Source organism: Hyperolius riggenbachi, chromosome 4 (assembly GCF_040937935.1).
Source record: "Hyperolius riggenbachi isolate aHypRig1 chromosome 4, aHypRig1.pri, whole genome shotgun sequence".
Lineage (NCBI taxonomy): Eukaryota > Metazoa > Chordata > Amphibia > Anura > Hyperoliidae > Hyperolius > Hyperolius riggenbachi.
Genome location: NC_090649.1, coordinates 1,576,003 through 1,599,958, shown reverse-complemented (window position 1 = coordinate 1,599,958; position 23,956 = coordinate 1,576,003). Strand labels below are relative to the sequence as shown.

Here is a 23,956-nt window from a genome sequence, read left to right as displayed (position 1 = left end):
TGTTACTCCAGATAATGCTGTGATTGGTGCTCCTCAGGTATGTCCACAACCAGGATTGGGATTCGGCACAGAGGGTGGCCGAGCAGCATGATGCGGCCAGTGTTAGTGATGTCTTGGAAGGACAGGCCTGCTCCTCGGGGGAGTGTCTCATCCCCTGTGTGACCTGCCTCAGAGGGTGTTACTCCAGATAATACTGTGATTGGTGCTCCTCAGGTATGTCCACAACCAGGATTGGGATGTGGCACAGAGGGTGGCCGAGCAGCATGATGCAGTCAGTGTTAGTTGGAAGGACAGGCCTGCTCCTCGGGGGATTGTCTCATCCCCTGTGTGACCTGCTTTAGAGGGTGTTACTCCAGATAATACTGTGATTGGTGCTCCTCAGGTATGTCCACAACCAGGATTGGGATGTGGCACAGAGGGTTGCCGAGCAGCATGATGTGGCCAGTGTTAGTTGGAAAGACAGGCCCGCTCCTCGGGGGAGTGTCTCATCCCTGTGTGACCTGCCTCAGAGGGTTTTACTCCAGATAATGCTGTGATTGGTGCTTCTCAGGTAAGTCCACAACCAGGATTGGGATTCGGCACAGAGGGTGGCTGAGCAGCATAATGCGGCCAGTGTTAGTGATGTCTTGGAAGGACAGGCCCGCTCCTCGGGGGAGTGTCTCATCCCCTGTGTGACCTGCCTCAGAGGGTGTTACTCCAGATAATGCTGTGATTGGTGCTCCTCAGGTATGTCCACAACCAGGATTGGGATTTGGCACAGAGGGTGGCAGAGCAGCATGATGCAGCCAGTGTTAGTGATGTCTTGGAAGGACAGGCCCGCTCCTCGGGGGAGTGTCTCATCCCCTGTGTAACCTGCCTCAGAGGGTGTTACTCCAGATAATGCTGTGATTGGTGCTCCTCAGGTATGTCCACAACCAGGATTGGGATTCGGCACAGAGGGTGGCAGAGCAGCATGATGCAGCCAGTGTTAGTGATGTCTTGGAAGGACAGGCCCGCTTTGCCTTTGAACAGAAGGATTATCAGAAAGCCGAGGCGTTCCTCCTACGTGCGCAGAGGCCGGAGCTGGCTGTGCGACATTACAAGGTGACGGCTAGCAGTGGTGGGGAATGGTGGAGCCTGCAGGCTCTAGGGGGCGTGTCTGACTGATGTTATTTCCTGTGCAGGAAGCTGGCATGTGGAGTGATGCCATCCGTATCTGTAAGGAGTATGTCCCGGCCATGCTGGAGCAGCTGCAACAGGAGTATGAGAGGGAAGTGACCAAGAAAGGAACCAGGTAAGGGGCGGGACTCCACCGCTACAGCAAATATTACTCATGAATTATTCATGTGTTCAGAAATGTAGAACTATATCATCCAATAGTGTTACATTTTATGTTTGGAGTCAGTTGGTGGTTAATGTAGGCGTTATAATTCATGCAGGTCGTTCCAGAGTCTATATCTATCTAGTCTAGTACTGGAATATTCTCTGCCAGTCTCAAAGTATTCTGCACTATGGTTGTGGCATCATGAAAGCATGGGTCGGGTATTGCTTGCCAGGGTGGGGTATTGCCTGCCAGGGTTGAGTATAGCCTGTCAGGGCTGGTCGTTGCCTGACACAGTCGGGTATAGCCTGCCAGGGTGGGGTATAGCCTGCCAGGATGGTGTATTGCTTGTCAGGGTCGAGTATTGCCTGTCAGGGTCGGGTATTGCCTGCCATGGTCGGGTATTGCCCGCCATGGTCGGGTATTGCCCGCCATGGTCGGGTATTGCCCGCCATGGTCGGGTATTGCCTGCCATGGTCGGGTATTGCCTGCCATGGTCGAGTTTTGCCTACCAGGATTGAGTATTGTTTGTCAGGGTTGAGTATTGCCTGCCAGGATGGGGTATTGCTTGTCAGGGTCGGGTATTGCCTGCCAGGGTCGAGTATTGCCTGCCAAGTTCGGGTATTGCCTGCCTGGGTCGAGTATTGCCTACTAGGGTTGAGTATTGCCTGCCAGGATGGGGTATTGCTTGTCAGGGTCGAGTATTGCCTGCCAGTGTTGGGTATTGCCTGCCAGGGTTGGGTAATGCCTGCCAGGGTCGAGTATTGCCTACAAGGGTCGGGTATTGTTTGTCAGGGTTGAGTATTGCCTGCCAGGGTGGGGTATAGCCTGCCAGGATGGGGTATTTCTTGGCAGGGTCGGGTATTGCCTGTCAGGGTTGAGTATTGCCTGCCAGGGTCAGACTATTTTCTGAAAGGATTGGAATATTCTCTCCCGGGATTGTTATATTCTCTGGAAAGGTGGGAATTTCTCCGGCAGGTCAGGAGGTAATCTGTGGCGCAGTCAGTAAGGAGGTCCTGGGATTCTCAGCAAGGGTTCAGGAGTTTTGAATGCCAGGCCAGCTGCTCTTCTACAAGATCTGGGGTCAGGGTGATCTCCAGCCGGGTCGGGGGTTGAAGTATTCTCTGACAAGGTCAGGGCATTGTCTAGAAGGTCCCGGGTTTGGTGTGTTCCATGTCTTTATGCCTTTGGTTGCCATCAGAGGAAGAGTGTGAAGCATGCCACTATCAAGACATGTTCTCTTTCTTCAGGGGGACAGAGGCCTTGATAGAACAGGCCCGGGAGTGGGAGCAGGCTGGAGAATACGCCCGGGCAGTGGACTGCTACGTGAAGGTGAAGGATCTGGATAACATGGCTGTCATGGAGAAGTGCTGGATGAAGGTACATTACCGCTGTCTCTGTTCTTCACTCCCCTGCCTCATCTCTCCTCCTAGCCTGACCTGTTCTCTACCTCTGTGGGAATCCCTCTGACTATCATTCTCTCACATTCTCCTGCCTCATCTCTCCTCCTGACCTGTTCTCTACCTCTGTGGGAGCCCCTCTGACTATCATTATCTCACATTCTCATGCCTCATCTCTCCTCCTGACCTGTTCTCTACCTCTGTGGGAGCCCCTCTGACTATCATTCTCTCACATTCTCCTGCCTCATCTCTCCTCCTAGCCTGACCTGTTCTCTGTCTCTGTGGGAGCCGCCGCCCCTCTGACTGTCATTCTCTCACATTCTCCTGCCTCATCTCTCCTCCTAGCCTGACCTGTTCTTTACCTCTGTGGGAACCCCTCTGACTATCATTCTCTCACATTCTCCTGCCTCATCTCTCCTCCTAGCCTGACCTGTTCTCTACCTCTGTGGGAACCCCTCTATCATTCTCTCACATTCTCCTGCCTCATCTCTCCTCCTGGCCTGACCTCTTCTCTGTCTCTGTGGGAGCCGCCACCCCTCTGACTGTCATTCTCTCACATTCTCCTGCCTCATCTCTCCTCCTAGCCTGACCTGTTCTCTACCTCTGTGGGAGCCCCTCTGACTATCATTCTCTCACATTCTCCTGCCTCATCTCTCCTCCTAGCCTGACCTGTTCTCTACCTCTGTGGGAGCCCCTCTGACTATCATTCTCTCACATTCTCCGGCCTCATCTCTCCTCCTAGCCTGACCTGTTCTCTACCTCTGTGGGAGCCCCTCTGACAATCATTCTCTCACATTCTCCTGCCTCATCTCTCCTCCCAGCCTGACCTGTTCTCTACCTCTGTGGGGAGCCCCTCTGACTATCATTCTCTCACATTCTCCGGCCTCATCTCTCCTCCTAGCCTGACCTGTTCTCTACCTCTGTGGGAGCCCCTCTGACTATCATTCTCTCACATTCTCCTGCCTCATCTCTCCTCCTAGCCTGACCTGTTCTCTACCTCTGTGGGAGCCCCTCTGACTATCATTCTCTCACATTCTCCTGCCTCATCTCTCCTCCTAGCCTGACCTGTTCTCTACCTCTGTGGGGAGCCCCTCTGACTATCATTCTCTCACATTCTCCGGCCTCATCTCTCCTCCTAGCCTGTCCTGTTCTCTACCTCTGTGGGAGCCCCTCTGACTATCATTCTCTCACATTCTCCTGCCTCATCTCTCCTCCTAGCCTGACCTGTTCTCTACCTCTGTGGGAACCCCTCTATCATTCTCTCACATTCTCATGCCTCATCTCTCCTCCTGGCCTGACCTGTTCTCTGTCTCTGTGGGAGCCGCCGCCCCTCTGACTGTCATTCTCTCACATTCTCCTGCCTCATCTCTCCTCCTAGCCTGACCTGTTCTCTACCTCTGTGGGAGCCCCTCTGACTATCATTCTCTCACATTCTCCTGCCTCATCTCTCCTCCTAGCCTGACCTGTTCTCTACCTCTGTGGGTGCCCCTCTGACTATCATTCTCTCACATTCTCCTGCCTCATCTCTCCTCCTAGCCTGACCTGTTCTTTACCTCTGTGGGAGCCCCTCTGACTATCATTCTTTCACATTCTCCTGCCTCATCTCTCCTCCTAGCCTGACCTGTTCTCTACTTCTGTGGGAGCCCCTCTGACTATCATTCTCTCACATTCTCCTGCCTCATCTCTCCTCCTGACCTGACCTGTTCTCTACCTCTGTGGGAGCCGCCGCCCCTCTGACTATCATTCTCTCACATTCTCCTGCCTCATCTCTCCTCCTAGCCTGACCTGTTCTCTGTCTCTGTGGGAGCCGCCGCCCCTCTGACTGTCATTCTCTCACATTCTCCTGCCTCATCTCTCCTCCTAGCCTGACCTGTTCTTTACCTCTGTGGGAACCCCTCTGACTATCATTCTCTCACATTCTCCTGCCTCATCTCTCCTCCTAGCCTGACCTGTTCTCTACCTCTGTGGGAACCCCTCTATCATTCTCTCACATTCTCCTGCCTCATCTCTCCTCCTGGCCTGACCTCTTCTCTGTCTCTGTGGGAGCCGCCGCCCCTCTGACTGTCATTCTCTCACATTCTCCTGCCTCATCTCTCCTCCTAGCCTGACCTGTTCTCTACCTCTGTGGGAGCCCCTCTGACTATCATTCTCTCACATTCTCCTGCCTCATCTCTCCTCCTAGCCTGACCTGTTCTCTACCTCTGTGGGGAGCCCCTCTGACTATCATTCTCTCACATTCTCCGGCCTCATCTCTCCTCCTAGCCTGTCCTGTTCTCTACCTCTGTGGGAGCCCCTCTGACTATCATTCTCTCACATTCTCCTGCCTCATCTCTCCTCCTAGCCTGACCTGTTCTCTACCTCTGTGGGAACCCCTCTATCATTCTCTCACATTCTCATGCCTCATCTCTCCTCCTGGCCTGACCTGTTCTCTGTCTCTGTGGGAGCCGCCGCCCCTCTGACTGTCATTCTCTCACATTCTCCTGCCTCATCTCTCCTCCTAGCCTGACCTGTTCTCTACCTCTGTGGGAGCCCCTCTGACTATCATTCTCTCACATTCTCCTGCCTCATCTCTCCTCCTAGCCTGACCTGTTCTCTACCTCTGTGGGTGCCCCTCTGACTATCATTCTCTCACATTCTCCTGCCTCATCTCTCCTCCTAGCCTGACCTGTTCTCTACCTCTGTGGGAGCCCCTCTGACTATCATTCTTTCACATTCTCCTGCCTCATCTCTCCTCCTAGCCTGACCTGTTCTCTACTTCTGTGGGAGCCCCTCTGACTATCATTCTCTCACATTCTCCTGCCTCATCTCTCCTCCTGACCTGACCTGTTCTCTACCTCTGTGGGAGCCGCCGCCCCTCTGACTATCATTCTCTCACATTCTCCTGCCTCATCTCTCCTCCTAGCCTGACCTGTTCTCTACCTCTGTGGGAGCCCCTCTGACTATCATTCTCTCACATTCTCCTGCCTCATCTCTCCTCCTAGCCTGACCTGTTCTCTAACTCTGTGGGAGCCCCTCTGACTATCATTCTCTCACATTCTCCTGCCTCATCTCTCCTCCTAGCCTGACCTGTTCTCTAACTCTGTGGGAGCCCCTCTGACTATCATTCTCTCACATTCTCCTGCCTCATCTCTCCTCCTAGCCTGACCTGTTCTCTACCTCTGTGGGAGCCCCTCTGACTATCATTCTCTCACATTCTCCTGCCTCATCTCTCCTCCCAGCCTGACCTGTTCTCTACCTCTGTGGGAGCCCCTCTGACAATCATTCTCTCACATTCTCCTGCCTCATCTCTCCTCATAGCCTGACCTGTTCTCTACCTCTGTGGGTGCCCCTCTGACTATCATTCTCTCACATTCTCCTGCCTCATCTCTCCTCCTAGCCTGACCTGTTCTCTACCTCTGTGGGAACCCCTCTGACTATCATTCTCTCACATTCTCCTGCCTCATCTCTCCTCCTAGCCTGACCTGTTCTCTACCTCTGTGGGAGCCCCTCTATCATTCTCTCACATTCTCCTGCCTCATCTCTCCTCCTAGCCTGACCTGTTCTCTACCTCTGTGGGAGCCCCTCTGACTTTCATTCTCTTACATTCTCCTGCCTCATCTCTCCTCCTAGCCTGACCTGTTCTCTACCTCTGTGGGAGCCCCTCTGACTATCATTCTCTCACATTCTCCTGCCTCATCTCTCCTCCTAGCCTGACCTGTTCTCTAACTCTGTGGGAGCCCCTCTGACTATCATTCTCTCACATTCTCCTGCCTCATCTCTCCTCCTAGCCTGACCTGTTCTCTACCTCTGTGGGAGCCCCTCTGACTATCATTCTCTCACATTCTCCTGCCTCATCTCTCCTCCTAGCCTGACCTGTTCTCTACCTCTGTGGGAGCCCCTCTGACTATCATTCTCTCACATTCTCCTGCCTCATCTCTCCTCCCAGCCTGACCTGTTCTCTACCTCTGTGGGAGCCCCTCTGACAATCATTCTCTCACATTCTCCTGCCTCATCTCTCCTCATAGCCTGACCTGTTCTCTACCTCTGTGGGTGCCCCTCTGACTATCATTCTCTCACATTCTCCTGCCTCATCTCTCCTCCTAGCCTGACCTGTTCTCTACCTCTGTGGGAACCCCTCTGACTATCATTCTCTCACATTCTCCTGCCTCATCTCTCCTCCTGGCCTGACCTGTTCTCTACCTCTGTGGGAGCCCCTCTATCATTCTCTCACATTCTCCTGCCTCATCTCTCCTCCTAGCCTGACCTGTTTTCTACCTCTGTGGGAGCCCCTCTGACTATCATTCTCTTACATTCTCCTGCCTCATCTCTCCTCCTAGCCTGACCTGTTCTCTACCTCTGTAGGTGCCCCTCTATCATTCTCTCACATTCTCCTGCCTCATCTCTCCTCCTAGCCTGACCTGTTTTCTACCTCTGTGGGAGCCCCTCTGACTATCATTCTCTCACATTCTCCTGCCTCATCTCTCCTCCTAGCCTGACCTGTTCTCTACCTCTGTAGGTGCCCCTCTATCATTCTCTCACATTCTCCTGCCTCATCTCTCCTCCTAGCCTGACCTGTTCTCTACCTCTGTGGGTGCCCCTCTGACTATCATTCTCTCACATTCTCCTGCCTCATCTCTCCTCCTAGCCTGACCTGTTCTCTACCTCTGTGGGAACCCCTCTGACTATCATTCTCTCACATTCTCCTGCCTCATCTCTCCTCCTAGCCTGACCTGTTCTCTACCTCTGTGGGAGCCCCTCTATCATTCTCTCACATTCTCCTGCCTCATCTCTCCTCCTAGCCTGACCTGTTCTCTACCTCTGTGGGAACCCCTCTGACTATCATTCTCTCACATTCTCCTGCCTCATCTCTCCTCCTAGCCTGACCTGTTCTCTACCTCTGTGGGAGCCCCTCTGACTATCATTCTCTCACATTCTCCTGCCTCATCTCTCCTCCTAGCCTGACCTGTTCTCTACCTCTGTGGGAGCCCCTCTGACTTTCATTCTCTTACATTCTCCTGCCTCATCTCTCCTCCTAGCCTGACCTGTTCTCTACCTCTGTGGGTGCCCCTCTGACTATCATTCTCTCACATTCTCCTGCCTCATCTCTCCTCCTAGCCTGACCTGTTTTCTACCTCTGTGGGAGCCCCTCTGACTATCATTCTCTCACATTCTCCTGCCTCATCTCTCCTCCTAGCCTGACCTGTTCTCTACCTCTGTAGGTGCCCCTCTATCATTCTCTCACATTCTCCTGCCTCATCTCTCCTCCTAGCCTGACCTGTTTTCTACCTCTGTGGGAGCCCCTCTGACTATCATTCTCTCACATTCTCCTGCCTCATCTCTCCTCCTAGCCTGACCTGTTCTCTACCTCTGTGGGAGCCCCTCTGACTATCATTCTCTCACATTCTCCTGCCTCATCTCTCCTCCTAGCCTGACCTGTTCTCTACCTCTGTAGGTGCCCCTCTATCATTCTCTCACATTCTCCTGCCTCATCTCTCCTCCTAGCCTGACCTGTTCTCTACCTCTGTGGGAGCCCCTCTGACTATCATTCTCTCACATTCTCCTGCCTCATCTCTCCTCCTAGCCTGACCTGTTCTCTACCTCTGTGGGAACCCCTCTGACTATCATTCTCTCACATTCTCCTGCCTCATCTCTCCTCCCAGCCTGACCTGTTCTCTGTCTCTGTGGGAGCCCCTCTGACTATCATTCTCTCACGTTCTCCTGCCTCATCTCTCCTCTTAGCCTGACCTGTTATCTACCTCTGTGGGAGCCCCTCTGACTATCATTCTCTCACATTCTCCTGCCTCATCTCTCCTCCTAGCCTGACCTGCTCTCTACCTCTGTGGGAGCCCCTCTGACTATCATTCTCTCACAATCTACTGCCTCATCTCTCCTCCTAGCCTGACCTGTTCTCTACCTCTGTGGGAGCCCCTCTGACTATCATTCTCTCACATTCTCCTGCCTCATCTCTCCTCCTAGCCTGACCTGTTCTCTGTCTCTGTGGGAGCCGCCGCCCCTCTGACTGTCATTCTCTCACATTCTCCTGCCTCATCTCTCCTCCTAGCCTGACCTGTTCTCTTCCTCTGTGGGTGCCCCTCTGACTATCATTCTCTCACATTCTCCTGCCTCATCTCTCCTCCTAGCCTGACCTGTTCTCTACCTCTGTGGGAACCCCTCTGACTATCATTCTCTAACATTCTACTGCCTCATCTCTCCTCCTAGCCTGTCCTGTTCTCTACTTCTGTGGGAGGCCCTTTGACTATCATTCTCTAACATTCTACTGCCTCATCTCTCCTCCTAGCCTGACCTGTTCTCTACTTCTGTGGGAGCCCCTCTGACTATCATTCTCTCACATTCTCTTGCCTCATCTCTCCTCCTAGCCTGACCTGTTCTCTACCTCTGTGGGAACCCCTCTGACTATTATTCTCTCACATTCTCCTGCCTCATCTCTCCTCCTAGCCTGACCTGTTCTCTACCTCTGTGGGAGCTCCTCTGTCACTCTCTCACATTCTCCTGCCTCATCTCTCCTCCTAGCCTGTCCTGTTCTCTACTTCTGTGGGAGCCCCTCTGACTATCATTCTCTCACATTCTCCTGCCTCATCTCTCCTCCTAGCCTGACCTGTTCTCTACCTCTGTAGGTGCCCCTCTATCATTCTCTCACATTTATGCTGCTTCTTTTCTCTATTTAGGCCGCAGAGCTCTCCATCAAGTTTTTGGTCCCCAGCAGGAGTCTGGAAGTGATCCGAGTGGTGGGCCCAAAGCTGGTGTCTGCTGGAAGACATAATGCGGTGAGGAGGCAGGGGGAATGTGGAATGTATACTGGAAGCTGCTGGTAGATATAATGTGGTGATGGGGCAGGGGGAATGAGTAATACATTAGGCAGGTTTTGATGTTGCTCAATATTACTGGCTGATCCAGGGGTGTCGGGTGCTAAGCCCTGCCCACCATGTAATATTACTGGCTGATCCATGGGTGTCGGGTGCTAAGCCCTGCCCACCATGTAATATTACTGGCTGATCCAGGGGTGTCGGGTGCTAAGCCCTGCCCACTATGTAATATTACTGGCTGATCCAGGGGTGTCGGGTGGTAAGCCCTGCCCACCATGTAATATTACTGGCTGATCCTTGGGTGTCGGGTGGTAAGCCCTGCCCACTATGTAATATTACTGGCTGATCCAGGGGTGTCGGGTGGTAAGCCCTGCCCACCATGTAATATTACTGGCTGATCCATGGGTGTCGGGTGGTAAGCCCTGCCCACCATGTAATATTACTGGCTGATCCATGGGTGTCGGGTGGTAAGCCCTGCCCACCATGTAATATTACTGGCTGATCCATGGGTGTCGGGTGGTAAGCCCTGCCCACCATGTTATATTACTGACTGATCCATGGGTGTCGGGTGGCAAGCCCTGCCCACCATGTAATATTACTGGCTGATGCAGGGCTGTCGGGTGGTAAGCCCTGCCCACCATGTAATATTACTGGCTGATCCATGGGTGTCAGGTGCTAAGCCCTGCCCACCATGTAATATTACTGGCTGATCCATGGGTGTCGGGTGCTAAGCCCTGCCCACCATGTAATATTACTGGCTGATCCATGGGTGTCAGGTGGTAAGCCCTGCCCACCATGTAATATTACTGGCTGATCCATGGGTGTCGGGTGGTAAGCCCTGCCCACCATGTTATATTACTGACTGATCCATGGGTGTCGGGTGGTAAGCCCTGCCCACCATGTAATATTACTGGCTGATGCAGGGCTGTCGGGTGGTAAGCCCTGCCCACCATGTAATATTACTGGCTGATCCATGGGTGTCAGGTGCTAAGCCCTGCCCACCATGTAATATTACTGGCTGATCCATGGGTGTCGGGTGCTAAGCCCTGCCCACCATGTAATATTACTGGCTGATCCATGGGTGTCAGGTGGTAAGCCCTGCCCACCATGTAATATTACTGGCTGATCCATGGGTGTCGGGTGGTAAGCCCTGCCCACCATGTAATATTACTGGCTGATCCAGGGGTGTCGGGTGGTAAGCCCTGCCCACCATGTAATATTACTGACTGATCCATGGGTGTCGGGTGCTAAGCCCTGCCCACCATGTAATATTACTGGCTGATGCAGGTGTGTCGGGTGGTAAGCCCTGCCCACTATGTAATATTACTGGCTGATCCATGGGTGTCGGGTGGTAAGCCCTGCCCACCATGTAATATTACTGGCTGATCCATGGGTGTCGGGTGCTAAGCCCTGCCCACCATGTAATATTACTGGCTGATCCATGGGTGTCCGGTGGTAAGCCCTGCCCACCATGTAATATTACTGGCTGATCCATGGGTGTCGGGTGGTAAGCCCTGCCCACCATGTAATATTGCTGGCTGATCCATGGGTGTCGGGTGCTAAGCCCTGCCCACCATGTAATATTACTGGCTGATCCATGGGTGTCGGATGGTAAGCCCTGCCCACCTTGTAGTATTACTGGCTGATCCATGGGTGTCGGGTGCTAAGCCCTGCCCACCATGTAATATTACTGGCTGATCCATGGGTGTCCGGTGCTAAGCCCTGCCCACCATGTAATATTACTGGCTGATCCATGGGTGTCGGGTGGTAAGCCCTGCCCACCATGTAATATTGCTGACTGATCCATGGGTGTCGGGTGCTAAGCCCTGCCCACCATGTAATATTACTGGCTGATCCATGGGTGTCGGGTGGTAAGCCCTGCCCACCATGTAATATTACTGGCTGATCCATGGGTGTCGGGTGCTAAGCCCTGCCCACCATGTAATATTACTGGCTGATCCATGGGTGTCGGGTGGTAAGCCCTGCCCACCATGTAATATTCCTGGCTGATCCATGGGTGTCGGGTGGTAAGCCCTGCCCACCATGTAATATTCCTGGCTGATCCATGGGTGTCGGGTGCTAAGCCCTGCCCACCATGTAATATTACTGGCTGATCCATGGGTGTCGGGTGGTAAGCCCTGCCCACCATGTAATATTGCTGGCTGATCCATGGGTGTCGGGTGGTAAGCCCTGCCCACCATGTAATATTACTGGCTGATCCATGGGTGTCGGGTGGTAAGCCCTGCCCACCATGTAATATTCCTGGCTGATCCATGGGTGTCGGGTGCTAAGCCCTGCCCACCATGTAATATTACTGGCTGATCCATGGGTGTCGGGTGGTAAGCCCTGCCCACCATGTAATATTACTGGCTGATCCATGGGTGTCGGGTGGTAAGCCCTGCCCACCATGTAATATTACTGGCTGATCCATGGGTGTCGGGTGGTAAGCCCTGCCCACCATGTAATATTACTGGCTGATCCATGGGTGTCGGGTGGTAAGCCCTGCCCACCATGTAATATTGCTGGCTGATCCATGGGTGTCGGGTGGTAAGCCCTGCCCACCATGTAATATTGCTGGCTGATCCATGGGTGTCGGGTGGTAAGCCCTGCCCACCATGTTATATTACTGACTGATCCATGGGTGTCGGCTGGTAAGCCCTGCCCACCATGTAATATCACTGGCTGATCCATGGGTGTCGGGTGGTAAGCCCTGCCCACCATGTAATATTACTGGCTGATCCATGGGTGTCGGATGGTAAGCCCTGCCCACCTTGTAGTATTACTGGCTGATCCATGGGTGTCGGGTGCTAAGCCCTGCCCACCATGTAATATTACTGGCTGATCCATGGGTGTCCGGTGGTAAGCCCTGCCCACCATGTAATATTACTGGCTGATCCATGGGTGTCGGGTGGTAAGCCCTGCCCACCATGTAATAGACAAAAGCAGGAGGTTTAATCTTCTTGTGAGACCTCAGCAGACCATGGCTTGTCCATGTCTGGTTATATGCTCAGGTGTCTCTCCACATGTCATTCATGTGATGAGATTGTACAGAGATTCCTGTCAACCTGTGTATTAAATGGTAAGTTTTGTCCCTAGGCTGCGGAGCTCTACCTTAACCTGGACCTGGTGAAAGAAGCCATTGATGCTTTCATAGACGGGGAAGAGTGGAACAAAGCCAAGAGGGTGGCCAAGGAGCTGGATTCCAGGTAGGCTCTCACAGGAGGGGTGTCCGGTTATTTCCACCAGCATTGGATGGCCAGTCAGCCGAGTGATGTCATGGTGATGTCACTGGTGCATACTGGGAAAGTCTTCTTCTCTTCCCAGGTATGAGCAGTATGTGGATGAGCAGTACAAGGATCACCTGAAGAACCAGGGAAAAGTAGAGTCGGTGAGATCTTCCTTCCACCTCTTCCTTTCTCAGCAACATGTCTGATGCCTTCATCCTCCTACCGCTGCTTGTTCTGTCCCCAGTACACCTGTGGCCTGCTCCCCCTACACCACCCAGCATAGTGTCCCCAGCACACCTGTGGCCTGCTCCCCCTACACCACCCAGCATAGTGTCCCCAGCACACCTGTGGCCTGCTCCCCCTACACCACCCAGCATAGTGTCCCCAACACCACCCAGCATAGTGTCCCCAGCACACCTGTGGCCTGCTCCCCCTACACCACCCAGCATAGTGTCCCCAGCACACCTGTGGCCTGCTCCCCCTACACCACCCAGCATAGTGTCCCCAGCACACCTGTGACCTGCTCCCCCTACACCACCCAGCATAGTGTCCCCAGCACACCTGTGGCCTGCTCCCCCTACACCACCCAGCATAGTGTCCCCAACACCACCCAGCATAGTGTCCCCAGCACACCTGTGGCCTGCTCCCCCTACACCACCCAGCATAGTGTCCCCAGCACACCTGTGGCCTGCTCCCCCTACACCACCCAGCATAGTGTCCCCAACACCACCCAGCATAGTGTCCCCAGCACACCTGTGGCCTGCTCCCCCTACACCACCCAGCATAGTGTCCCCAGCACACCTGTGGCCTGCTCCCCCTACACCACCCAGCATAGTGTCCCCAACACCACCCAGCATAGTGTCCCCAGCACACCTGTGGCCTGCTCCCCCTACACCACCCAGCATAGTGTCCCCAACACCACCCAGCATAGTGTCCCCAGCACACCTGTGACCTGCTCCCCCTACACCACCCAGCATAGTGTCCCCAGCACACCTGTGGCCTGCTCCCCCTACACCACCCAGCATAGTGTCCCCAGCACACCTGTGGCCTGCTCCCCCTACACCACCCAGCATAGTGTCCCCAACACCACCCAGCATAGTGTCCCCAGCACACCTGTGACCTGCTCCCCCTACACCACCCAGCATAGTGTCCCCAACACCACCCAGCATAGTGTCCCCAGCACACCTGTGACCTGCTCCCCAACACCACCCAGCATAGTGTCCCCAGCACACCTGTGGCCTGCTCCCCTACACCACCCAGCATACTGTCCCCAACACCTGTGACCTGCTCCCCCTACACCACCCAGCATAGTGTCCCCAACACCACCCAGCATAGTGTCCCCAGCACACCTGTGGCCTGCTCCCCCTACACCACCCAGCATAGTGTCCCCAACACCACCCAGCATAGTGTCCCCAGCACACCTGTGGCCTGCTCCCCCTACACCACCCAGCATAGTGTCCCCAGCACACCTGTGGCCTGCTCCCCCTACACCACCCAGCATAGTGTCCCCAGCACACCTGTGGCCTGCTCCCCCTACACCACCCAGCATAGTGTCCCCAACACCACCCAGCATAGTGTCCCCAGCACACCTGTGGCCTGCTCCCCCTACACCACCCAGCATAGTGTCCCCAGCACACCTGTGACCTGCTCCCCCTACACCACCCAGCATAGTGTCCCCAGCACACCTGTGACCTGCTCCCCCTACACCACCCAGCATAGTGTCCCCAGCACACCTGTGGCCTGCTCCCCCTACACCACCCAGCATAGTGTCCCCAACACCACCCAGCATAGTGTCCCCAGCACACCTGTGACCTGCTCCCCCTACACCACCCAGCATAGTGTCCCCAACACCACCCAGCATAGTGTCCCCAGCACACCTGTGACCTGCTCCCCCTACACCACCCAGCATAGTGTCCCCAGCACACCTGTGGCCTGCTCCCCCTACACCACCCAGCATAGTGTCCCCAGCACACCTGTGGCCTGCTCCCCCTACACCACCCAGCATAGTGTCCCCAGCACACCTGTGGCCTGCTCCCCCTACACCACCCAGCATAGTGTCCCCAACACCACCCAGCATAGTGTCCCCAGCACACCTGTGGCCTGCTCCCCCTACACCACCCAGCATAGTGTCCCCAGCACACCTGTGGCCTGCTCCCCCTACACCACCCAGCATAGTGTCCCCAACACCACCCAGCATAGTGTCCCCAGCACACCTGTGGCCTGCTCCCCCTACACCACCCAGCATAGTGTCCCCAACACCACCCAGCATAGTGTCCCCAGCACACCTGTGACCTGCTCCCCCTACACCACCCAGCATAGTGTCCCCAACACCACCCAGCATAGTGTCCCTTGCACACCTGTGGCCTGCTCCCCCTACACCACCCAGCATAGTGTCCCCAGCACACCTGTGACCTGCTCCCCCTACACCACCCAGCATAGTGTCCCCAGGACACCTGTGACCTGCTCCCCCTACACCACCCAGCATAGTGTCCCCAACACCACCCAGCATAGTGTCCCCAGCACACCTGTGGCCTGCTCCCCCTACACCACCCAGCATAGTGTCCCCAACACCACCCAGCATAGTGTCCCCAGCACACCTGTGACCTGCTCCCCCTACACCACCCAGCATAGTGTCCCCAACACCACCCAGCATAGTGTCCCCAGCACACCTGTGACCTGCTCCCCCTACACCACCCAGCATAGTGTCCCCAACACCACCCAGCATAGTGTCCCCAGCACACCTGTGGCCTGCTCCCCCTACACCACCCAGCATAGTGTCCCCAACACCACCCAGCATAGTGTCCCCAGCACACCTGTGACCTGCTCCCCCTACACCACCCAGCATAGTGTCCCCAGCACACCTGTGGCCTGCTCCCCCTACACCACCCAGCATAGTGTCCCCAACACCACCCAGCATAGTGTCCCCAGCACACCTGTGGCCTGCTCCCCCTACACCACCCAGCATAGTGTCCCCAGCACACCTGTGGCCTGCTCCCCCTACACCACCCAGCATAGTGTCCCCAGCACACCTGTGACCTGCTCCCCCTACACCACCCAGCATAGTGTCCCCAGCACACCTGTGGCCTGCTCCCCCTACACCACCCAGCATAGTGTCCCCAACACCACCCAGCATAGTGTCCCCAGCACACCTGTGGCCTGCTCCCCCTACACCACCCAGCATAGTGTCCCCAGCACACCTGTGGCCTGCTCCCCCTACACCACCCAGCATAGTGTCCCCAACACCACCCAGCATAGTGTCCCCAGCACACCTGTGACCTGCTCCCCCTACACCACCCAGCATAGTGTCCCCAACACCACCCAGCATAGTGTCCCCAGCACACCTGTGACCTGCTCCCCCTACACCACCCAGCATAGTGTCCCCAGCACACCTGTGACCTGCTCCCCCTACACCACCCAGCATAGTGTCCCCAGCACACCTGTGGCCTGCTCCCCCTACACCACCCAGCATACTGTCCCCAACACCATCCAGCATAGTGTCCCCAGCACACCTGTGACCTGCTCCCCCTACACCACCCAGCATAGTGTCCCCAACACCACCCAGCATAGTGTCCCCAGCACACCTGTGACCTGCTCCCCCTACACCACCCAGCATAGTGTCCCCAGCACACCTGTGACCTGCTCCCCCTACACCACCCAGCATAGTGTCCCCAGCACACCTGTGACCTGCTCCCCCTACACCACCCAGCATAGTGTCCCCAACACCACCCAGCATAGTGTCCCCAGCACACCTGTGACCTGCTCCCCCTACACCACCCAGCATAGTGTCCCCAGCACACCTGTGACCTGCTCCCCCTACACCACCCAGCATAGTGTCCCCAACACCACCCAGCATAGTGTCCCCAGCACACCTGTGACCTGCTCCCCCTACACCACCCAGCATAGTGTCCCCAACACCACCCAGCATAGTGTCCCTTGCACACCTGTGGCCTGCTCCCCCTACACCACCCAGCATAGTGTCCCCAGCACACCTGTGACCTGCTCCCCCTACACCACCCAGCATAGTGTCCCCAGGACACCTGTGACCTGCTCCCCCTACACCACCCAGCATAGTGTCCCCAACACCACCCAGCATAGTGTCCCCAGCACACCTGTGGCCTGCTCCCCCTACACCACCCAGCATAGTGTCCCCAACACCACCCAGCATAGTGTCCCCAGCACACCTGTGACCTGCTCCCCCTACACCACCCAGCATAGTGTCCCCAACACCACCCAGCATAGTGTCCCCAGCACACCTGTGACCTGCTCCCCCTACACCACCCAGCATAGTGTCCCCAACACCACCCAGCATAGTGTCCCCAGCACACCTGTGGCCTGCTCCCCCTACACCACCCAGCATAGTGTCCCCAACACCACCCAGCATAGTGTCCCCAGCACACCTGTGACCTGCTCCCCCTACACCACCCAGCATAGTGTCCCCAGCACACCTGTGGCCTGCTCCCCCTACACCACCCAGCATAGTGTCCCCAACACCACCCAGCATAGTGTCCCCAGCACACCTGTGGCCTGCTCCCCCTACACCACCCAGCATAGTGTCCCCAGCACACCTGTGGCCTGCTCCCCCTACACCACCCAGCATAGTGTCCCCAGCACACCTGTGACCTGCTCCCCCTACACCACCCAGCATAGTGTCCCCAGCACACCTGTGGCCTGCTCCCCCTACACCACCCAGCATAGTGTCCCCAACACCACCCAGCATAGTGTCCCCAGCACACCTGTGGCCTGCTCCCCCTACACCACCCAGCATAGTGTCCCCAGCACACCTGTGGCCTGCTCCCCCTACACCACCCAGCATAGTGTCCCCAACACCACCCAGCATAGTGTCCCCAGCACACCTGTGACCTGCTCCCCCTACACCACCCAGCATAGTGTCCCCAACACCACCCAGCATAGTGTCCCCAGCACACCTGTGACCTGCTCCCCCTACACCACCCAGCATAGTGTCCCCAGCACACCTGTGACCTGCTCCCCCTACACCACCCAGCATAGTGTCCCCAGCACACCTGTGGCCTGCTCCCCCTACACCACCCAGCATACTGTCCCCAACACCATCCAGCATAGTGTCCCCAGCACACCTGTGACCTGCTCCCCCTACACCACCCAGCATAGTGTCCCCAACACCACCCAGCATAGTGTCCCCAGCACACCTGTGACCTGCTCCCCCTACACCACCCAGCATAGTGTCCCCAGCACACCTGTGACCTGCTCCCCCTACACCACCCAGCATAGTGTCCCCAGCACACCTGTGACCTGCTCCCCCTACACCACCCAGCATAGTGTCCCCAACACCACCCAGCATAGTGTCCCCAGCACACCTGTGACCTGCTCCCCCTACACCACCCAGCATAGTGTCCCCAGCACACCTGTGACCTGCTCCCCCTACACCACCCAGCATAGTGTCCCCAGCACACCTGTGTCCTGCTCCCCCTACACCACCCAGCATAGTGTCCCCAACACCACCCAGCATAGTGTCCCCAGCACACCTGTGACCTGCTCCCCCTACACCACCCAGCATAGTGTCCCCAACACCACCCAGCATAGTGTCCCCAGCACACCTGTGACCTGCTCCCCCTACACCACCCAGCATAGTGTCCCCAGCACACCTGTGACCTGCTCCCCCTACACCACCCAGCATAGTGTCCCCAGCACACCTGTGACCTGCTCCCCCTACACCACCCAGCATAGTGTCCCCAACACCACCCAGCATAGTGTCCCCAGCACACCTGTGACCTGCTCCCCCTACACCACCCAGCATAGTGTCCCCAACACCACCCAGCATAGTGTCCCCAGCACACCTGTGACCTGCTCCCCCTACACCACCCAGCATAGTGTCCCCCAGCACACCTGTGACCTGCTCCCCCTACACCACCCAGCATAGTGTCCCCAGCACACCTGTGGCCTGCTCCCCCTACACCACCCAGCATAGTGTCCCCAACACACCTGTGACCTGCTCCCCCTACACCACCCAGCATAGTGTCCCCAGCACACTTGTGGCCTGCTCCCCCTACACCACCCAGCATAGTGTCCCCAACACCACCCAGCATAGTGTCCCCAGCACACCTGTGGCCTGCTCCCCCTACACCACCCAGCATAGTGTCCCCAACACCACCCAGCATAGTGTCCCCAGCACACCTGTGACCTGCTCCCCCTACACCACCCAGCATAGTGTCCCCAGCACACCTGTGGCCTGCTCCCCCTACACCACCCAGCATAGTGTCCCCAACACCACCCAGCATAGTGTCCCCAGCACACCTGTGACCTGCTCCCCCTACACCACCCAGCATAGTGTCCCCAACACCACCCAGCATAGTGTCCCCAGCACACCTGTGGCCTGCTCCCCCCTACACCACCCAGCATAGTGTCCCCAACACCACCCAGCATAGTGTCCCCAGCACACCTGTGGCCTGCTCCCCCTACACCACCCAGCATAGTGTCCCCAACACCACCCAGCATAGTGTCCCCCAGCACACCTGTGGCCTGCTCCCCCTACACCACCCAGCATAGTGTCCCCAACACCACCCAGCATAGTGTCCCCAGCACACCTGTGGCCTGCTCCCCCTACACCACCCAGCATAGTGTCCCCAACACCACCCAGCATAGTGTCCCCAGCACACCTGTGACCTGCTCCCCCTACACCACCCAGCATAGTGTCCCCAGCACACCTGTGGCCTGCTCCCCCTACACCACCCAGCATAGTGTCCCCAACACCACCCCAGCATAGTGTCCCCAGCACACCTGTGGCCTGCTCCCCCTACACCACCCAGCATAGTGTCCCCCAGCACACCTGTGGCCTGCTCCCCCTACACCACCCAGCATAGTGTCCCCAACACCACCCCAGCATAGTGTCCCCAGCACACCTGTGACCTGCTCCCCCTACACCACCCAGCATAGTGTCCCCAACACCACCCAGCATAGTGTCCCCAGCACACCTGTGACCTGCTCCCCCTACACCACCCAGCATAGTGTCCCCAGCACACCTGTGACCTGCTCCCCCTACACCACCCAGCATAGTGTCCCCAGCACACCTGTGGCCTGCTCCCCCTACACCACCCAGCATAGTGTCCCCAACACCACCCAGCATAGTGTCCCCAGCACACCTGTGACCTGCTCCCCCCTACACCACCCAGCATAGTGTCCCCAACACCACCCAGCATAGTGTCCCCAGCACACCTGTGGCCTGCTCCCCCTACACCACCCAGCATAGTGTCCCCAACACCACCCAGCATAGTGTCCCCAGCACACCTGTGGCCTGCTCCCCCTACACCACCCAGCATAGTGTCCCCAACACCACCCAGCATAGTGTCCCCAGCACACCTGTGGCCTGCTCCCCCTACACCACCCAGCATAGTGTCCCCAACACCACCCAGCATAGTGTCCCCAGCACACCTGTGGCCTGCTCCCCCTACACCACCCAGCATAGTGTCCCCAACACCACCCAGCATAGTGTCCCCAGCACACCTGTGACCTGCTCCCCCTACACCACCCAGCATAGTGTCCCCAGCACACCTGTGGCCTGCTCCCCCTACACCACCCAGCATAGTGTCCCCAACACCACCCAGCATAGTGTCCCCAGCACACCTGTGGCCTGCTCCCCCTACACCACCCAGCATAGTGTCCCCAGCACACCTGTGGCCTGCTCCCCCTACACCACCCAGCATAGTGTCCCCAACACCACCCAGCATAGTGTCCCCAGCACACCTGTGACCTGCTCCCCCCTACACCACCCAGCATAGTGTCCCCAACACCACCCAGCATAGTGTCCCCAGCACACCTGTGACCTGCTCCCCCTACACCACCCAGCATAGTGTCCCCAGCACACCTGTGACCTGCTCCCCCTACACCACCCAGCATAGTGTCCCCAGCACACCTGTGGCCTGCTCCCCCTACACCACCCAGCATACTGTCCCCAACACCATCCAGCATAGTGTCCCCAGCACACCTGTGACCTGCTCCCCCTACACCACCCAGCATAGTGTCCCCAACACCACCCAGCATAGTGTCCCCAGCACACCTGTGACCTGCTCCCCCTACACCACCCAGCATAGTGTCCCCAGCACACCTGTGACCTGCTCCCCCTACACCACCCAGCATAGTGTCCCCAGCACACCTGTGACCTGCTCCCCCTACACCACCCAGCATAGTGTCCCCAACACCACCCAGCATAGTGTCCCCAGCACACCTGTGACCTGCTCCCCCTACACCACCCAGCATAGTGTCCCCAGCACACCTGTGACCTGCTCCCCCTACACCACCCAGCATAGTGTCCCCAGCACACCTGTGTCCTGCTCCCCCTACACCACCCAGCATAGTGTCCCCAACACCACCCAGCATAGTGTCCCCAGCACACCTGTGACCTGCTCCCCCTACACCACCCAGCATAGTGTCCCCAACACCACCCAGCATAGTGTCCCCAGCACACCTGTGACCTGCTCCCCCTACACCACCCAGCATAGTGTCCCCAGCACACCTGTGACCTGCTCCCCCTACACCACCCAGCATAGTGTCCCCAGCACACCTGTGACCTGCTCCCCCTACACCACCCAGCATAGTGTCCCCAACACCACCCAGCATAGTGTCCCCAGCACACCTGTGACCTGCTCCCCCTACACCACCCAGCATAGTGTCCCCAACACCACCCAGCATAGTGTCCCCAGCACACCTGTGACCTGCTCCCCCTACACCACCCAGCATAGTGTCCCCAGCACACCTGTGACCTGCTCCCCCTACACCACCCAGCATAGTGTCCCCAGCACACCTGTGGCCTGCTCCCCCTACACCACCCAGCATAGTGTCCCCAACACACCTGTGACCTGCTCCCCCTACACCACCCAGCATAGTGTCCCCAGCACACCTGTGGCCTGCTCCCCCTACACCACCCAGCATAGTGTCCCCAACACCACCCAGCATAGTGTCCCCAGCACACCTGTGGCCTGCTCCCCCTACACCACCCAGCATAGTGTCCCCAACACCACCCAGCATAGTGTCCCCAGCACACCTGTGACCTGCTCCCCCTACACCACCCAGCATAGTGTCCCCAGCACACCTGTGGCCTGCTCCCCCTACACCACCCAGCATAGTGTCCCCAACACCACCCAGCATAGTGTCCCCAGCACACCTGTGACCTGCTCCCCCTACACCACCCAGCATAGTGTCCCCAACACCACCCAGCATAGTGTCCCCAGCACACCTGTGACCTGCTCCCCCTACACCACCCAGCATAGTGTCCCCAACACCACCCAGCATAGTGTCCCCAGCACACCTGTGGCCTGCTCCCCCTACACCACCCAGCATAGTGTCCCCAACACCACCCAGCATAGTGTCCCCAGCACACCTGTGGCCTGCTCCCCCTACACCACCCAGCATAGTGTCCCCAACACCACCCAGCATAGTGTCCCCAGCACACCTGTGGCCTGCTCCCCCTACACCACCCAGCATAGTGTCCCCAACACCACCCAGCATAGTGTCCCCAGCACACCTGTGACCTGCTCCCCCTACACCACCCAGCATAGTGTCCCCAGCACACCTGTGGCCTGCTCCCCCTACACCACCCAGCATAGTGTCCCCAACACCACCCAGCATAGTGTCCCCAGCACACCTGTGGCCTGCTCCCCCTACACCACCCAGCATAGTGTCCCCAGCACACCTGTGGCCTGCTCCCCCTACACCACCCAGCATAGTGTCCCCAACACCACCCAGCATAGTGTCCCCAGCACACCTGTGACCTGCTCCCCCTACACCACCCAGCATAGTGTCCCCAACACCACCCAGCATAGTGTCCCCAGCACACCTGTGACCTGCTCCCCCTACACCACCCAGCATAGTGTCCCCAGCACACCTGTGACCTGCTCCCCCTACACCACCCAGCATAGTGTCCCCAGCACACCTGTGGCCTGCTCCCCCTACACCACCCAGCATACTGTCCCCAACACCATCCAGCATAGTGTCCCCAGCACACCTGTGACCTGCTCCCCCTACACCACCCAGCATAGTGTCCCCAACACCACCCAGCATAGTGTCCCCAGCACACCTGTGACCTGCTCCCCCTACACCACCCAGCATAGTGTCCCCAGCACACCTGTGACCTGCTCCCCCTACACCACCCAGCATAGTGTCCCCAGCACACCTGTGACCTGCTCCCCCTACACCACCCAGCATAGTGTCCCCAACACCACCCAGCATAGTGTCCCCAGCACACCTGTGACCTGCTCCCCCTACACCACCCAGCATAGTGTCCCCAGCACACCTGTGACCTGCTCCCCCTACACCACCCAGCATAGTGTCCCCAGCACACCTGTGTCCTGCTCCCCCTACACCACCCAGCATAGTGTCCCCAACACCACCCAGCATAGTGTCCCCAGCACACCTGTGACCTGCTCCCCCTACACCACCCAGCATAGTGTCCCCAACACCACCCAGCATAGTGTCCCCAGCACACCTGTGACCTGCTCCCCCTACACCACCCAGCATAGTGTCCCCAGCACACCTGTGACCTGCTCCCCCTACACCACCCAGCATAGTGTCCCCAGCACACCTGTGACCTGCTCCCCCTACACCACCCAGCATAGTGTCCCCAACACCACCCAGCATAGTGTCCCCAGCACACCTGTGACCTGCTCCCCCTACACCACCCAGCATAGTGTCCCCAACACCACCCAGCATAGTGTCCCCAGCACACCTGTGACCTGCTCCCCCTACACCACCCAGCATAGTGTCCCCAGCACACCTGTGACCTGCTCCCCCTACACCACCCAGCATAGTGTCCCCAGCACACCTGTGGCCTGCTCCCCCTACACCACCCAGCATAGTGTCCCCAACACACCTGTGACCTGCTCCCCCTACACCACCCAGCATAGTGTCCCCAGCACACCTGTGGCCTGCTCCCCCTACACCACCCAGCATAGTGTCCCCAACACCACCCAGCATAGTGTCCCCAGCACACCTGTGGCCTGCTCCCCCTACACCACCCAGCATAGTGTCCCCAACACCACCCAGCATAGTGTCCCCAGCACACCTGTGACCTGCTCCCCCTACACCACCCAGCATAGTGTCCCCAGCACACCTGTGGCCTGCTCCCCCTACACCACCCAGCATAGTGTCCCCAACACCACCCAGCATAGTGTCCCCAGCACACCTGTGACCTGCTCCCCCTACACCACCCAGCATAGTGTCCCCAACACCACCCAGCATAGTGTCCCCAGCACACCTGTG

General features: G+C 57.3%; 1 protein-coding gene across 1 annotated transcript in view; it reads left to right on the top strand.

The window, feature by feature from the left end:
• The window catches only part of IFT172 (intraflagellar transport 172), a 619,018-nt gene that overhangs the window by 489,529 nt on the left and 105,533 nt on the right, over nt 1–23,956 (top strand). Inside the window, exons 33-38 of the mRNA XM_068279802.1 lie at nt 903–1,083; nt 1,164–1,273; nt 2,551–2,680; nt 9,366–9,464; nt 12,600–12,709; nt 12,828–12,891. Of these exons, the coding sequence (XP_068135903.1) occupies nt 903–1,083; nt 1,164–1,273; nt 2,551–2,680; nt 9,366–9,464; nt 12,600–12,709; nt 12,828–12,891 (694 nt within the window). The remainder of the gene's footprint in view (nt 1–902; nt 1,084–1,163; nt 1,274–2,550; nt 2,681–9,365; nt 9,465–12,599; nt 12,710–12,827; nt 12,892–23,956) is intronic.